The sequence below is a fragment of the Haliotis rufescens genome, unplaced genomic scaffold (assembly GCF_023055435.1).
Source record: "Haliotis rufescens isolate VD_foot unplaced genomic scaffold, xgHalRufe1.0.p SCAF_31, whole genome shotgun sequence".
NCBI lineage: Eukaryota > Metazoa > Mollusca > Gastropoda > Lepetellida > Haliotidae > Haliotis > Haliotis rufescens.
Genome location: NW_025964013.1, coordinates 2,483,407 through 2,501,133, shown reverse-complemented (window position 1 = coordinate 2,501,133; position 17,727 = coordinate 2,483,407). Strand labels below are relative to the sequence as shown.

Below are 17,727 nucleotides of genomic sequence, written 5' to 3'. Positions count from 1 at the left end.
CAATGTGTCATACAAGTCATCCTCCCTCCTCCACCTGACTACAGACAGACCACCCGGCCAGGACCCGCTCAAGGTGGTGCAGGAGTCTACACAACACAGTAACGATGTGTCAGACAAGTCATCCTCCTCCACCTGACTACAGACAGACCGCCCGGCCAGGACCCGATCAAGGTGGTGCAGGAGTCTACACAACACAGTAACAATGTGTCAGACAAGTCATCCTCCCTCCTCATCCTGACTACAGACAGACCATCCGGCCAGGACCCGCTCAAGGTGGTGCAGGAGTCTACACAACACAGTAACAACGCATAAGACAAGTCTCCCTCCACCACCTGATAAAGACAGACCGACCGGCCAGGACCCGCTCAAGGTGGTGCAGGAGTCTACACAACACAGTGACAACGCATAAGACAAGTCATCCTCCTCCACCTGACTACAGACAGACCGCCCGGCCAGGACCCGCTCAAGGTGGTGCAGGAGTCTACACAACACAGTAACAATGTGTCAGACAAGTCATCCTCCCTCCTCCACCTGACAACAGACAGACCACCCGGCCAGGACCCGCTCAAGGTGGTGCAGGAGTCTACACAACACAGTAACAATGTGTCAGACAAGTCATCCTCCCTCCTCCACCTGACTACACACAGACCGCCCGGCCAGGACCTGCTCAAGGTGGTGCAGGAGTCTACACAACACAGTAACAATGTGTCAGACAAGTCATCCTCCCTCCTCATCCTGACTACAGACAGACCACATGGCCAGGACCCACTCAAGGTGGTGCAGGAGTCTACACAACACAGTAACAATGTGTCAGACAAGTCATCCTCCCTCCTCCACCTGACAACAGACAGACCGCCCGGCCAGGACCCGCTCAAGGTGGTGCAGGAGTCTGCACAACAAAGTAACAACGTGTCAGACAAGTCTCCCTCCTCCACCTGACTACACACAGACCACCCGGCCAGGACCTGCTCAAGGTGGTGAAGGTGTCTACACAACACAGTAACAACGCATAAGACAAGTCTCCCTCCACCACCTGACTACAGACAGACCGACTGGCCAGGACCCGCTCAAGGTGGTGCAGGAGTCTACACAACACAGTAACAATGTGTCATACAAGTCATCCTCCCTCCTCCACCTGACTACAGACAGACCACCCGGCCAGGACCCGCTCAAGGTGGTGCAGGAGTCTACACAACACAGTAACGATGTGTCAGACAAGTCATCCTCCTCCACCTGACTACAGACAGACCGCCCGGCCAGGACCTGCTCAAGGTGGTGCAGGAGTCTACACAACACAGTAACAATGTGTCAGACAAGTCATCCTCCCTCCTCATCCTGACTACAGACAGACCATCCGGCCAGGACCCGCTCAAGGTGGTGCAGGAGTCTACACAACACAGTAACAACGCATAAGACAAGTCTCCCTCCACCACCTGATAAAGACAGACCGACCGACCAGGACCCGCTCAAGGTGGTGCAGGAGTCTACACAACACAGTGACAACGCATAAGACAAGTCATCCTCCTCCACCTGACTACAGACAGACCGCCCGGCCAGGACCCGCTCAAGGTGGTGCAGGAGTCTACACAACACAGTAACAATGTGTCAGACAAGTCATCCTCCCTCCTCCACCTGACTACAGACAGACCACCCGGCCAGGACCCGCTCAAGGTGGTGCAGGAGTCTACACAACACAGTAACAATGTGTCAGACAAGTCATCCTCCCTCCTCCACCTGACTACAGACAGACCACCCGGCCAGGACCCGCTCAAGGTGGTGCAGGAGTCTACATAACACAGTAACAATGTGTCAGACAAGTCTCCCTCCTCCACCTGACTACAGACAGGCCATCCGGCCAGGACCCGCTCAAGGTGGTGCAGGAGTCTACACAACACAGTAACAATGTGTCAGACAAGTCTCCCTCCTCCACCTGACTACAGACAGACCGACCGGCCAGGACCCGCTCAAGGTGGTGCAGGAGTCTACACAACACAGTAAGAATGTGTCAGACAAGTCTCCCTCCTCCAACTGACTACAGACAGACCGACCGGCCAGGACCCGCTCAAGGTGGTGCAGGAGTCTACACAACACAGTAACAATGTGTCAGACAAGTCTCCCTCCTCCACCTGACTACAGACAGACCAACCGACCAGGACCCGCTCAAGGTGGTGCAGGAGTCTACACAACACAGTAAGAATGTGTCAGACAAGTCTCCCTCCTCCACCTGACTACAGACAGACCGACCAGCCAGGACCCGCTCAAGGTGGTGCAGGAGTCTACACAACACAGTAAGAATGTGTCAGACAAGTCTCCCTCCTCCAACTGACTATAGACAGACCACCCAGCCAGGACCTGCTCAAGGTGGTGCAGGAGTCTACACAACACAGTAACAATGTGTCAGACAAGTCATCCTCCCTCCTCCACCTGACAACAGACAGACCGCCCCGCCAGGACCCGCTCAAGGTGGTGCAGGAGTCTACACCATACAGTAACAATGTGTCAGACAAATCATCCTCCCTCCTCCACCTGACAACAGACAGACCGCCGTGCCAGGACCCGCTCAAGGTGGTGCAGGAGTCTACACAACACAGTAACAACGCATAAGACAAGTCTCCCTCCACCACCTGACTACACACAGACCGCCTGGCCAGGACCCGCTCAAGGTGGTGAAGGTGTCTACACAACACAGTAACAACGCATAAGACAAGTCTCCCTCCTCCACCTGACAACACACAGACCACCCAGCCAGGACCCGCTCAAGGTGGTGCAGGAGTCTACACAACACAGTAACAATGTGTCAGACAAGTCATCCTCCCTCCTCCACCTGACTACAGACAGACCACCCGGCCATGACCTGCTCAAGGTGGTGCAGGAGCCTACATAACACAGTAACAATGTGTCAGACAAGTCTCCCTCCTCCACCTGACTACAGACAGACCACCCGGCCAGGACCCGCTCAAGGTGGTGCAGGAGTCTACACAACACAGTAACAATGTGTCAGACAAGTCTCCCTCCTCCACCTGACTACAGACAGACCACCCGGCCAGGACCCGCTCAAGGTGGTGCAGGAGTCTACACAACACAGTAACAATGTGTCAGACAAGTCTCCCTCCTCCAACTGACTATAGACAGACCGACCGGCCAGGACCCGCTCAAGGTGGTGCAGGAGTCTACACAACACAGTAACAATGTGTCAGACAAGTCTCCCTCCTCCACCTGACTACAGACAGACCACCCGGCCAGGACCCGCTCAAGGTGGTGCAGGAGTCTACACAACACAGTAACAATGTGTCAGACAAGTCTCCCTCCTCCACCTGACTACAGACAGACCACCCGGCCAGGACCCACTCAAGGTGGTGCAGGAGTCTACACAACACAGTAACAATGTGTCAGACAAGTCTCCCTCCTCCACCTGACTACAGACAGACCTACCGGCCAGGACCCGCTCAAGGTAGTGCAGGAGTCTACATAACACAGTAACAATGTGTCAGACAAGTCTCCCTCCTCCAACTGACTACAGACAGACCACCGGCCAGGACCCGCTCAAGGTGGTGCAGGAGTCTACACAACACAGTAACAATGTGTCAGACAAGTCTCCCTCCTCCACCTGACTACAGACAGACCACCCGGCCAGGACCCGCTCAAGGTGGTGCAGGAGTCTACACAACACAGTAACAACGCATAAGACAAGTCACCCTCCACCACCTGACTACACACAGACCGCCCGGCCAGGACCCGCTCAAGGTGGTGAAGGTGTCTACACAACACAGTAACAACGCATAAGACAAGTCTCCCTCCTCCACCTGACAACACACAGACCACCCAGCCAGGACCCGCTCAAGGTGGTGCAGGAGTCTACACAACACAGTAACAATGTGTCAGACAAGTCTCCCTCCTCCACCTGACTACAGACAGACCACCCGGCCATGACCCGCTCAAGGTGGTGCAGGAGTCTACACAACACAGTAACAATGTGTCAGACAAGTCTCCCTCCTCCAACTGACTACAGACAGACCGACGGGCCAGGACCCGCTCAAGGTGGTGCAGGAGTCTACACAACACAGTAAGAATGTGTCAGACAAGTCTCCCTCCTCCAACTGACTATAGACAGACCGACCGGCCAGGACCCGCTGGTGAAGACCTATTTCAGCCTGCATGACATTACCATGATTATTGAGTGCTCACCTGCATGACTCACACAGCTGGAAGAAGGTGGTCGTGTCCTTCAGCTTCAGGCCACCAGTCTTCCTCTTCTTGCTGATGCCTCCAACCGCCTGCCCCCGCGACGCCTCCACAAACCCCCGGGAACCTGACACAAACCACCCATATGCATATACGGACATGTAGAATGACTACCGCCTAGCTAGAGATAAGCAGTGTATTCGCGTAAAATATCCCCCACAAATAATCAAAACCCAATAACTGTCAATTAACTTGCGTACAGAAACGCATGTATTAAATGAAAAACTCAAATGTATAAAAACAGCACGCATTAATACCCAATGACGCTTTCTTCAGAATGCATACAAAGGAGTAAATTTTCGAAACACGATTACGAACTTTATTTACTTTCCGAGTCAAGCCTATATATTAAGAAAGTTATGTACATCTAAAACATTATTTCATTTTTTTTCTTAAATCTTAAAATGTTCACTAATTTTGGGAAAAACCCAAAGAGTGATGAATAGATGAGTGAAAAAATATTGGTTACTCAAAAAAAATGTAATAACCCAATTCAAATAGAAACCCTAGCGTAAAAACTCAATTGCTCAAAATGTTATCTGGAGCTCTGGTACCACCACAAACCCACATGACCAAGGGCAACATCTGGTGTACCATCCATACCTTGTAGATACTTCCACTTTCACAAAAGAACTGAATCCTCAACTCCAGCCCCAGACAACCCCATGTTTGACACAAACCCCCAGGAACCTGCCACTAACCATCCACATACACCTATAAGGGATATTTTATGTGTCCAGTGAAATACGATGTACCTCTCATCTCATGATGTGGAAAAGGATATTTTTCCGCAGCCATGAGTGAAATATCTTCTCTTCCACGACAGATGTACATCATATTTCACTGGAAACATGAAATATCCTACCTATTTTATACTTCATTTGTTGTTTGACAGTTATTTTCAATGAAATTCCCAAAACAATAAAAAAGCAAATTCTAAATTCACCCTTGCATACACACTGGCCTTTTCACACATGGCTTCCTACATGCAAACAAGATATAGTGCTAATTAAAAAAATATATAAAAAAAGTAATTAAAAATAATAATAAACTCCATAAAATACTTGAACTATTTTTTTTAATTAATGGAGTGCTGAGATTCTATTTTACACTTTCTGAATTAATGAACACTTATATTCTGTTTGAGGTATTTAATCTAATCACGGACGCTCTAAAATATCAAATTTTGAACAGCAAACATGGCGCTGAACGAATCCGGGAGTTGTGATAAGTTAGCAATTCATTTGAAGCACAGCTGTTAAAACAGGAAGAGTTTCAAACAAATAACACATCAGAAGAACTGTTATCCAGTAAATCTTTTACTGGATGTAAAATATCTTCACTGTCAACACAGAAATGTAAGTGTTCCGAAACCCATGACAGACGCACCGGCAGGTAACTTCATTACCTGTAGTTCCAGCAAAGTGGTATTTTTACTGCAGTTAACATACCGTATTACTTTTCTGTCACTGTCGTGAAAATATTACTTTTCTGTCACTGTCGTGAAAATATTACTTTTCTGTCACTGCTGTGAAAATATTAAAGTCTTTCACACTTAAGTATATAATAAATTGTGAGATACGGGACACACCTTCACAAAGTTGGAACAGTCACAGTGCTAAGATGGCCTTGTGGAATAGATTCCATACATTATAAATTTTCAATTATAACAATTATGTAGTCATGTCTATTGTAAAACAAGAACAACAAAATATATACTACTACATAGCATGTTGGGTTGGGACGGGTAACTCGGGTACTCGGGTTGGGTGGATCCTGAGTGAGACCTGGGTACCCACATGACTCTCCAGACCCGTGGTTAGTCACGTGACATACTGTTTAAGGACATTAACAATAAAACTCAATGGTTTAAATACACTACAAGTATAGCTAATGTTCACATTTCTTTCTCACTTTGCAGGCATTCGTTCTGACTTTTACATGTTCGAGTAAGGATAAAGCGTCTATCAAATGTAGAGTATACATTATCAGATCATTTATACGTGTATCTAAATAGTTTTTGCCAGGGCTGCAGTAAAACAATTCCCATTCGGACATTTTGTACCCAGCTCTTGAGACCTATAGCGGGTATCTGGGTAGGACCGGGAAATGGGTGCCGGGTACCCGGGTAGTAAATTTGGACTCGCCCCAGCTCTAACAGCATGGATGGGTGAGTTAGTGAGGGAGCCAGGTCTTACTCCTGTTGAAGCAATACCTAAGCAAATTTGGGGATTGCCGGATATGACCTTCACACATTGTATCCATGTGGGGAATCGAACACAGGCCTGACTTGAAAAAGCATGACAGGGCAAGATTAACTCTGTGTGTGTGTGTGTGTGTGTGTGTGTGTGTGTGTGTGTGTGTGTGTGTGCGTGTGCGTGCGCGAATAAAATGTAGATGATGCGTACCCATGACCTGTGTGTGCTGCAGTGTCGTGGTGAGAGCGGCCCACTCTGTGCTGTCATACAGCACTGCCTGTGGGCCACACAACAAAGATTCCACAAAGCGAGTCCGACCCTTGGCCACAAAGTGTCCGAAGTGAGACAACTCCACCGCCTGCAGCCAGCCCTGAAACCAAGGAGAGGACTGTCTGGTGCGTGGGACACTACAGTTGTGAACATGATACATCAATATTCAACACTTGTTAAGCTTGGGAGCATCTGAAAACCATCCAGTTTACAGTGATGGCCCAAAAGAACATATTTAGTGGTGATTTGACAAGAAATAAATGGAATCAGGACATTTTCATAATCTTATCAACTTTTGATAGAACATACTTCTACACTATTACCAGATTTAAACTATGTCCTTAGAACAGTTTGATGACAGTCAGGGTCCTAGAGAATGAAATGATATGAAACCATGATTTGGCAGTGAGTGAGTGAGTATGATTTTACACCACTTTCACCAATATTCCAGCAATATCACTTTGTGGAACACCAGAAATTGGTTTCACGAATTGTATTCATGTTGGGAAATAAACAATTCTCTTAGTCTGTTAAACCGAGACTACTAAATTGTACAGAGGACAAGTTAAATTCCAGTAATGGTAGTCCTCATGGACTACTCGCATTTAAGGGCTTGTTTATGAACTGGTTCTCAATGTTTCAATTTTGCTAAAAACATGACAAATTGGAAATGAATAAAACTGAAAGAAAATGTAATCATAGTAAACATGGTAGCAGGACAAGCTACCAACTCCTCGGACTTGTGAAATAAGGATTACAATACTCCTCTGGATTTTCTTAAAAAAACAAATTTATAAGCCCCTAAGCAACACAATACTTTGGTGAACCTCAGCGTCTGAAGGATAGGGCATGTTCAAGAGAATCCTGTTTGTCTGGAGCATCTAGATATTTCACAGGTTGTCAATACATGTACCCTGTAACTGTAGGAGTCATGACAGACCTTCCCTTGACATGAGTGAGTGAGCATGGTTTTATGCCACTTTTAGCAATATTCCAGCAATATCACAGTGGGGACACCAGAAATGGGCTTCACACATTGTACCATTGTACATTACATGTCGGGAATCGAACCCGGGTCTTCGGCATGACGATGGAACGCTTTAACCACAAGGCTACCCAACCGCCCCCCCTCTTGCCATGAAGAAACATTGTCGAGATAACTTGTTCACATGTTCTGGCCATGATATTGCAGGAATAAAAAGCGTCATAAAATAACACGAGATTTTTTAACAATAAAGGATCAGGGCGCCGTTGTACAAAACAACCTATCAGTACGACTGTCGTAAGTCTGTGTAAAGGTATGGGCTCAGATCGCTTTGTACACTCGGGTATCTCAAGTCCCCCAAGTTGTTGTCACATGACCCCTTGAGTATTGAAATGAATCTGAATATCACGGATATGATAACATTGTGATGGTTCTCACCAGGTCGATGACCTTCCCTTCTATCTGATTATGTGGGTTTGCTGGTGTGAAGAACTGGTCATCATGCCCAACATAAACCACTAGAATAATGTTGTGTCGAGCTTGCTCCCCTCGCTCTCGCTGGGATGCTGCGTACCACGGACATGTCAACATCACTGCCGTCAGCACCTTCCGGGCCCGCCCTGGAAGAGATCACAAGTTGTTTACAAGTTACAACTCAGGCCAGGCTGCACCAGAAGCAGGGTTTTGCCACAAAATCAGTGTTCCTGTTTAATTACCAGTTTTTTACCGGCAAAATTGCTTGGACCGGTAATTCATTTGACTGCCAGTCCCTGTGGACCGGCAAATAAAGTACCTTATAATGTTGGTTGTTGAATAAAACATCAGCTATATTCATATAAGTATATTTTCCAACAAAGTTAGCTTGTCTCTTACCATCAGGGTTTACCCTTGTTTATTTTTATTGCAAGAAAATAACATTTGACGTGTAGATCTAACTATGTTACATCAGAAATGACATCATTGCATTTAACATGTTGTTGAAAGAATTAAAACCTGGTGATTTTCATACATTTTTTTAGCTGTTGAAAGTTGGGACTGACAAAAATTAGGGGGAACTGGTAATTTTTAGAGTTGCCAGTCCACCAGGACTTGCAGTTTCAAACGCCAGCAGGAACACTGAAAATACCCTTTGTAGTAACTTTCATATTTTGTGCTGAATAACTTTCAAATACTCTTTTTCAATAACACAACTTCTTCCAGAGTTGTCTTGCATGTGATATTTACCTTCAAACACCTTGGACAACAAAGCACCAAACTTGTCCTTGACCTCTGACGTGAGTGAGGTCGGTACATGCATCAAGGTGAGCTGTCGGAGCTCCTGGAGCGGGAGCTCATTGATAGACATTGCAACATAGTTGTCAAAGCTCCCCTCAACCTGAGATTTGATGTCACGCAGCTCATCCAGAGTTGACCGGATCTTGACGGACACTAGAAATAGGGATATTGTTATCAACTTCATTTAAAATAAGTTACATTAGAAACAGGGTCTGTTGTATCTACAGGAAAATACCAGCTAGAGCTTGACACCGATTAAATACAAGTGTTGAATAAGCATTACCAAATCATGCTGTAATTTACATAACAACCAAGAAGCTTATACTAGCTATACATTTTTCATCTATTGTCAGTAAACTATTAAAGTTCACAGATGCCTTTTTCATAGAAGTGAGGTGAGGTGAAATGGGGTTTAACGTTGCTTCCAAGATTATTGCACTTATACAGTGACGTACATGCACATCTGTGTGTGTGTATGTGGCTGCTTGTACTTGTCTGGACTGATGCCAATTTATAGTGCTAGCCCACTGAGATACCATGACGCAATTTAACAAGAATACCCCGCTCAGACACAGTATACTGACTCCGAACCGACCAGTCCTTGTTTTAGCCCCTTAATGCCCAGTGCCCGACAGGGTAACAACAAAACCATCTTTTAACATCTTTTGGTATGACGCGGCCAGGTATCAATCCCTGGACCTTTCGCTCACAAGGTGGACGCTCTACCACTAGACCATGGAGGTGGTTCCTATTTCATAAATCCTTTGTTTATCTATACAGACAATCTGGAGGGAGAGTAGTATCGGTTGTCAAAAATGAAGTAATATTTTGAAAATTTTACATTAACTTAGACTTTTATGATACTTATCCTATCTCACACTTTGCATTTCTTCCTTCTTCACCTCTTGATGTAGAAACATGCTTGAACAAAGTTTCCAGCTTCCATTTGTATTGGGGGTGACCATGGTGATGCTGGGATGTGTTCAGGCGAAATGTTCTCAGAAGCTGAAAACTTTGTTCAAGTATGTTTCCACATCCAGATCGAAAGAAGAAGGAATAAATGTATAGTGTAAGATAGGACAAGTTTAAAAATTTACTAGTTATTTGAGCAATGTTTGACAACCTCTTCACCATGGCATACAATATTTCAGTAGACTAATAACCTGCTTTGAAAGTGCCCTGCTTATTCCACAAACCTCCATCACTGTATTGCACTGGTGAGCTCTTCACCTTCAGTCGAAGTTGTTCAAGGCTTTGTAGAGACTGTGTGGCGAGCTTCAGCGCTTCAGCATCTACATCCTTCTTCTGGGGACTGACCAACATACACAGAACTTCATGTGATGAAGTGGAAAATATGGAAAACAATACAGCGTTCTTCAAGGAGTAGAATGAAATCAGTTATAAATATCACAGGAGGTTCATGTGCATTAGGGCTTGGACAGGTTTTGTTGTTTAATGCTGACCAGACAATCAAGTGATTGACATTAAGAGCATCGATCCACGCAATACGGATATGATGAAATGCATCAACCATTTCCTTTTAATCATGAAATTATGGCACGTGTGACGCCTTCTATCGGTCAAAAGTTCAACCCTCGGAAACACGCTAATATTTTTTGGAGTATTTTAAAAAAAATCTATTGATTATATTTTTACGAGGAAGATGATTTTTTCCTGAGGACTGCTATTCTAAAAAACGTGATTTTCCGTGTTTCCGCTGAGATTCCACATCCCTGTAAATATAAGGCCATTAAATTAATAATCCCATTTGATCTATACCTCAAATACCCCACCTCTTATGTTTTTATTGGCCCAAGTTCCAAGAGATGAAGAAAGTTACATTGTGTATGTGGCTAGGCGTAGATAGTAGAAGATGTTTGTTTTGTCGATCCCTTTAGTCGCCTCTCACGACAAGCATGGGTTGAAGATGTACATGTCCAGTTACTAGGCTGCTGGTCAAAATGTGAGGCAGGTTTGGATGATGATGAATTTTATTTCTTAATGAGGTGAAGTGAGGGATGCTGTAAATCAGTGTCATCCTCCAGTAGGAGAATGCAGGGGGAGGGCAGGGGAGATAGGAAGTAGAAAGAAGATAAGGAAGAGAATTTATGGATGTCAACTTCTTTATTATGAGGAACAGGACGTTACGGAGTATATCCACCTGATAAAAGAGTAAGCATATACTCCGAAACGTTGTGTTCCTCCTAAACGTTGTGTTCCTCATAACAAAGAAGTTGACATCCATAATTTCTTCCTTATGTGTATCACTTCTAAATGCCTTTCAAAGACTTATAAAGCTGGGGTAGAAACTAACAGTTTCAGTCCACTGGTCCTTATAAGGATAACATATAGCAAACCCCTTAAAAATGACAAATTTCTACTAGTCCTTATGATACCTTAACTATTGGGCAGTTTGGGTAGGACTATAGGACTAGTGCCAATTTCTAACTCTGTAAAGAAGATGACCAAAGGGCCAATTAGAATACAGACAGCACAGTTCAGAAAGGAAGTCAAATTTGGAGACCTGGGACTCCCAACTGAGTTTGAGACAACCAGGAATTCCACATATTCAAAGTCTGCCACAAAGAGGTTTGACTGTAAGTGACAGATGTGCTTTTATTGTTTCCTTAAAAATATACAAAATGAAATGCTTCTCTACTCACATTGTCTAAACAGTTTATTTATTTTAGTGAGTGAGTAAGTGAGTATGGTTTTACACCGCTTTTAGCAATATTGCAGCAATATCACGGTGGGGGACAACAGAAATGGGCTTTACATCTTGTAGCCATGTCGGGAATCAAACCCAGGTCTTCGTGTGACAAGCGAACGCTTTAACCACTTGGCTACCCGACTGCCCCTATTTATTTTAACCTTAATTAATGTATCTAAGTTTAGATTTAAAGATAGGCTCAAGTTCTACCTTGCAAACATGAAGTCCATCTCATATCGCTTCCTGTGCTAATAATGTGTACTGAAGAATGTGAAGGAATCTGAAAATTTAAGAAATAGATTAATGTATTGTTGCATGAATTTGCAGTTGAGTATACATAAATAAAACCCATTATGCTACAAGTAGTGCCTTGTGGATATTGATTACATGGATTAAAATATGAAATCAAAACTTTCTACGACCCACCCAAAAATATATAGGTCTAGATCTACAACAAGATCCAGTCTAGAGCGGAGGAGGCAGTAACATAACAATCATAGCAATACAACACACAAACTTATCGTCAGATTTGAATGGAAAATTGCTTATACAAAGGGAGACAACTGCTGGTGGTTTCACAATTGACCAACAGGCAAAGAACATCTAGATCAGCCTGAACCTGGATACTGTTAGCTTGATGACAGCTTAGGTAGTACTCGGACACAGTAGGTAATACCCGGACACAGTAGGTAATACCCAGACACAGTCTGCTGTACCCGGACACAGTCGGCAGTACCCGGACACAGTAGGTAATACTCGGACACAGTCTTCTGTAACCCGGACACAGTAGGTAATACTCGGACACAGTCGGCAGTACCCGGACACAGTAGGTAATACCCGGACACAGTCGGCAGTACCCGGACACAGTAGGTAATACTCGGACACAGTCGGCAGTACCCGGACACAGTCGGCAGTACCCGGACACAGTAGGTAATACCCGGACACAGTCGGCAGTACCCGGACACAGTAGGTAATACTCGGACACAGTCGGCAGTACCCGGACACAGTCTGCAGTACCCGGACACAGTAGGTAATACTCGGACACAGTCGGCAGTACCCGGACACAGTAGGTAATACTCGGACACAGTCTTCTGTAACCCGGACACAGTAGGTAAAACCCGGATACAGTCGGCAGTACCGGACACAGTCGGCAGTCCCCGGACACAGTAGGTAATACCCGGACACAATAGGTAATACCCAGACACAGTAGGTAATACCCGGACACAGTAGGTAATACCCGGACACAGTAGGTAATACCCAGACACAGTCTGCTGTACCCGGACACAGTCGGCAGTACTCGGACACAGTAGGTAATACCCGGACACAGTCTTCTGTACCTGGACACAGTAGGTAATACCCGGACACAGTCGGCAGTACTCGGACACAGTAGGTAATACCCGGACACAGTCTTCTGTACCCGGATACAGCAGGTAATACCCGGACACAGTCGGCAGTACTCGGACACAGTAGGTAATACTCGAACACAGTCTTCTGTACCTGGACACAGTAGGTAATACCCGGACACAGTCGGCACTACCAGACATAGTAGGTAATACTCGGACACAGTCGGCAGTACTCGGACACAGTAGGTAATACTCGAACACAGTCTTCTGTACCTGGACACAGTAGGTAATACCCGGACACAGTCTTCTGTAACCCGGACACAGTAGGTAATACTCGGACACAGTCGGCAGTACCCGGACACAGTAGGTAATACTCGGACACAGTCTTCTGTAACCCGGACACAGTAGGTAAAACCCGGACACAGTCGGCAGTACCGGACACAGTCGGCAGTCCCTGGACACAGTAGGTAATACCCAGACACAGTAGGTAATACCCAGACACAGTAGGTAATACCCGGACACAGTAGGTAATACCCGGACATAGTAGGTAATACCCGGACACAGTAGGTAATACCCAGACACAGTAGGTAATACCCAGACACAGTCTGCTGTACCCGGACACAGTCGGCAGTACTCGGACACAGTAGGTAATACCCGGACACAGTCTTCTGTACCTGGACACAGTAGGTAATACCCGGACACAGTCGGCAGTACTCGGACACAGTAGGTAATACCCGGACACAGTCTTCTGTACCTGGACACAGTAGGTAATACCCGGACACAGTCGGCAGTACTTGGACACAGTAGGTAATACCCGGACACAGTCTTCTGTACCCGGATACAGCAGGTAATACCCGGACACAGTCGGCAGTACTCGGACACAGTAGGTAATACTCGGACACAGTCGGCAGTACTCGGACACAGTAGGTAATACTCGAACACAGTCTTCTGTACCTGGAGACAGTAGGTAATACCCGGACACAGTCGGCACTACCAGACATAGTAGGTAATACTCGGACACAGTCGGCAGCACCCGGACACAGTAGGTAATACCCGGACACAGTCTTCTGTACCTGGACACAGTAGGTAATACCCGGACACAGTCGGCACTACCAGACATAGTAGGTAATACTCGGACACAGTCGGCAGTACTCGGACACAGTAGGTAATACTCGAACACAGTCTTCTGTACCTGGACACAGTAGGTAATACCCGGACACAGTCGGCACTACCAGACATAGTAGGTAATACTCGGACACAGTCGGCAGCACCCGGACACAGTAGGTAATACCCGGACACAGTAGGTAATACCCGGACACAGTCTTCTGTAACCCGGACACAGTCGGCAGTACCCGGACACAGTCGGCAGTACCCGGACACAGTAGGTAATACCCGGACACAGTCTGCTGTACCCGGACACAGTCGGCAGTACCCGGACACAGTAGGTAATACCCGGACACAGTCTGCTGTACCCGGACACAGTCGGCAGTACCGGACACAGTAGGTAATACTCGGACACAGTCTGCTGTACCCGGACACAGTAGGTAATACTCGGACACAGTCTGCTGTACCCGGACATAGTAGGTAATACTCTGACACAGTCGGCAGTACCCAGACACAGTAGGTAATACTCGGACACAGTAGGTAATACCCGGACATAGTAGGTAATACTCGGACATAGTCGGCAGTACCCGGACACAGTAGGTAATACCCGGACATAGTAGGTAATACTCGGACACAGTCGGCAGTACCCGGACACAGTAGGTAATACTCGGACACAGTAGGTAATACTCGGACACAGTCGGCAGTACTTGGACACAGTAGGTAATACTCGGACACAGTCGGCAGTACTCGGACACAGTCGGCTGTACTCGGACACAGTAGGGAATACTCGGACACAGTAGGTAATACTCGGACACAGTAGGTAATACTCGGACACAGTCGGCAGTACTTGGACACAGTAGGTAATACTCGGACACAGTCGGCAGTACTCGGACACAGTCGGCTGTACTCGGACACAGTAGGGAATACTCAGACACAGTCGTCAGTACCCGGACAGCAGAGAGGCAGAAGTCGGACACTTCATATGTTGCTTTTTTTTAAAAATGCAATGGAATTAGAATGAAATGGCGACATTGAAAGATACACCTCATTATTAATCGTATCATACATGACTGGTTATTTTCCAGACGCTTAGTTTAACATAGCTGGTCCATCAATCGAATGTTTGCAGTAAACAATAAATATGAACAATTTAAAAAATGTATGATCAAATGTCACCCACAGTAAGCTGTTAATCATAATCTACACTGACGACATAGAATTGCGTTCAATACGTTTCTTCAACAATATACCCCGGACAAAACGTGAAAACAATATAATCCTGCTTATGACCACCGCCTCTAGTTTGGGCATCATGAGTCACCCTCTCAGTGTGAAATAGGGTTATACTGATAACGTTGTTGTCCTAGCTATTGAGCTAAAAACCTCAGTTAAGGTCTTGTTACACAGCCGATATGACGCCAGCAATACCTCAGACTACTGGTCTATGTGATGGTGGTCGCACCTCTGCACCTACATCACATCTCTGTGTATTCCCATCAAACCTGTTGTCGGGTTCAAGAACCACCATCAAGGACATGAATGTAAGTGGTATCACATGTAAAATGTGAAAAAATAACTATCTAAAGAAAGAAAATATACAAGCATTTAAATTTACAATAGCGAATAGCTATACCTTGCACTCAACATACATATGCTACACTATAATCATGTTAGGTAATTTATATCAATGTAAGATGCAAATTTATAATACTACAGTTAACTATAAATGATAGATATGTGTATATGTGTGTCTTGATAACCTGACATTATACATGTATGACCAACACTATAATGAGTCTATTTTGGCATGACCACACCCAATCTTTGAAATTTGTATAACCCATTATTGGACGAGTTGATCCTCTTCATCTTTTTGATATTCCATTGGCACTTTTAGTTTTATTTTATCACAGAGTCTAGCTTGAGGAATAACATAAGATCCAGGTGCTTTTCCTATGGACATTCTTCGAGTGGTGACTGCTTCATTTGCTTTTTTCAGATTTCAAGGTTAAGCAAAGGTTTACGTTCATGATGGCTCACTTCCTAAATGTTGTAAAATATATTAGTAGATCGAAATAAATAGAAAAGATTCTATAGATCTATATTTTAAAAATCCGTAAAATTAAAATGCAATAATAGATAATGACACACAGATAATTAAGAACATTTTTGAAGAAAATCTACTTTATTTTATGAATAGGTTGAATATGTAGACATCTAAATCTAATTACTTTATGATATACACAAATAAAGATTCCATAACTCATGCATTAAGTTATATTAATTTATATATCACTATGTACACCAAAAATAAAGTATTATACATGTATGTTAAAATGTGAAGATCTTAATTGATTCATTTAAAAAATACATGTCCGAGTACTTCCTTACCACTTTTTTCATCAAGGTATAGAACCCGGACATCGCTTTAACAGTACCTTAAAGTCCTACCTTACACCAAAGTTAAGTTAAAATGAGTCGTTTGGAAAACTCTATTTTAAGACCGAAAACAGCATTACTGAGCCATAATGTATGGAAACGTACCGTGGGCGTGGCAGTCATGTTTGAAAGGTGATCGTGGATGGTTTGTTTAGAAAGTTATCTCCAGCAGAAAAAATTATAAATGACCTGTTGGGAAAACGGATTATGCTTGCCTGTTTAGTTTGGGTATGAGCAGTTTACCTAATTTAATTATTAATTAGCTATAAATCAATGATTGGTGAGTGTCCGTCTATTACCGCTGTCCGTGTACTGACTCCCCCTCTCTGAGGGTTTTCGTACTTGTTGATCAAATGAAGAACTGTAAAACACCTCACTCACTTAGACAACTAAAGACAACTTTATCTTAAAAACAAGCCATGATCATCTGAGTACAAATAATATTACAATGTTTGTGTGACGCCACCCCTCCCTTGCTCCCTCGCCATACCGGCACCCCACCCCTCGTTATAGCGCGAGTAATCGCGATGAACATGGCAGTCCGAAAGAGTATGATGTCTGAAAGATATGTTCACTTAAAAACGATTGTCATAAATGCTTCCCTGGATGAAAGAAATCTTACCGATGTTTGCAATACGTACCGATATATGAAGCGTATGTGTGGCACCTGTATGAGATGGGGATCACAGATTGAGGCAGTACATTAGAACAGATTTCGGCTTGCACAACACCGGAATTTCCACTCCTTGCGTCACTAGTTGACTGGGTTCCTGTCTACATAAAACTAAAAGCGTTAAGCTTACGTACCAACAGTGGAACCAGTTTACACCTGAAGTTCTTGCCATCTACTGGGGAAATCCCTAATTATTGAAGAACGATAACTCTACGAAAAACTAGTGTGGCCAACCACTATCGAAAATCTGCAATAATTTTCAGGACACGACTCGCCTATAAAAATGCTATTTCATTGAATATGTTATCTTATACAGCTCATCATATAATATCCATGAGATCCAATGAAGAGCTACGCCTGTATTTCATAAATAATTAACAAGAAAGGGAGGTTTTCTTAGTAACAAGAAATATTACTCCCAGTTGTTTTCAAGATTTGTGTACGGATCCGCCAAAATATATGTACGGATTTCCGTGGGTACGGATTGT

The 17,727-nt window shown here is 44.7% G+C and overlaps 1 protein-coding gene across 1 annotated transcript in view; it reads right to left on the bottom strand.

Moving 5' to 3' along the window:
- LOC124136771 overlaps nucleotides 1–17,416 on the bottom strand; it is a 48,098-nt gene extending 30,682 nt beyond the window's left edge. Inside the window, exons 1-7 of the mRNA XM_048380529.1 lie at nucleotides 17,208–17,416; nucleotides 11,891–11,960; nucleotides 10,167–10,282; nucleotides 8,920–9,123; nucleotides 8,134–8,315; nucleotides 6,651–6,810; nucleotides 4,186–4,309 (exon numbers count right to left, since the gene is read on the bottom strand). Of these exons, the coding sequence (XP_048236486.1) occupies nucleotides 4,186–4,309; nucleotides 6,651–6,810; nucleotides 8,134–8,315; nucleotides 8,920–9,123; nucleotides 10,167–10,282; nucleotides 11,891–11,910 (806 nt within the window). The 5' untranslated portion in view covers nucleotides 11,911–11,960; nucleotides 17,208–17,416. The remainder of the gene's footprint in view (nucleotides 1–4,185; nucleotides 4,310–6,650; nucleotides 6,811–8,133; nucleotides 8,316–8,919; nucleotides 9,124–10,166; nucleotides 10,283–11,890; nucleotides 11,961–17,207) is intronic.
- Nucleotides 17,417–17,727: the final 311 nt, after the last annotated feature.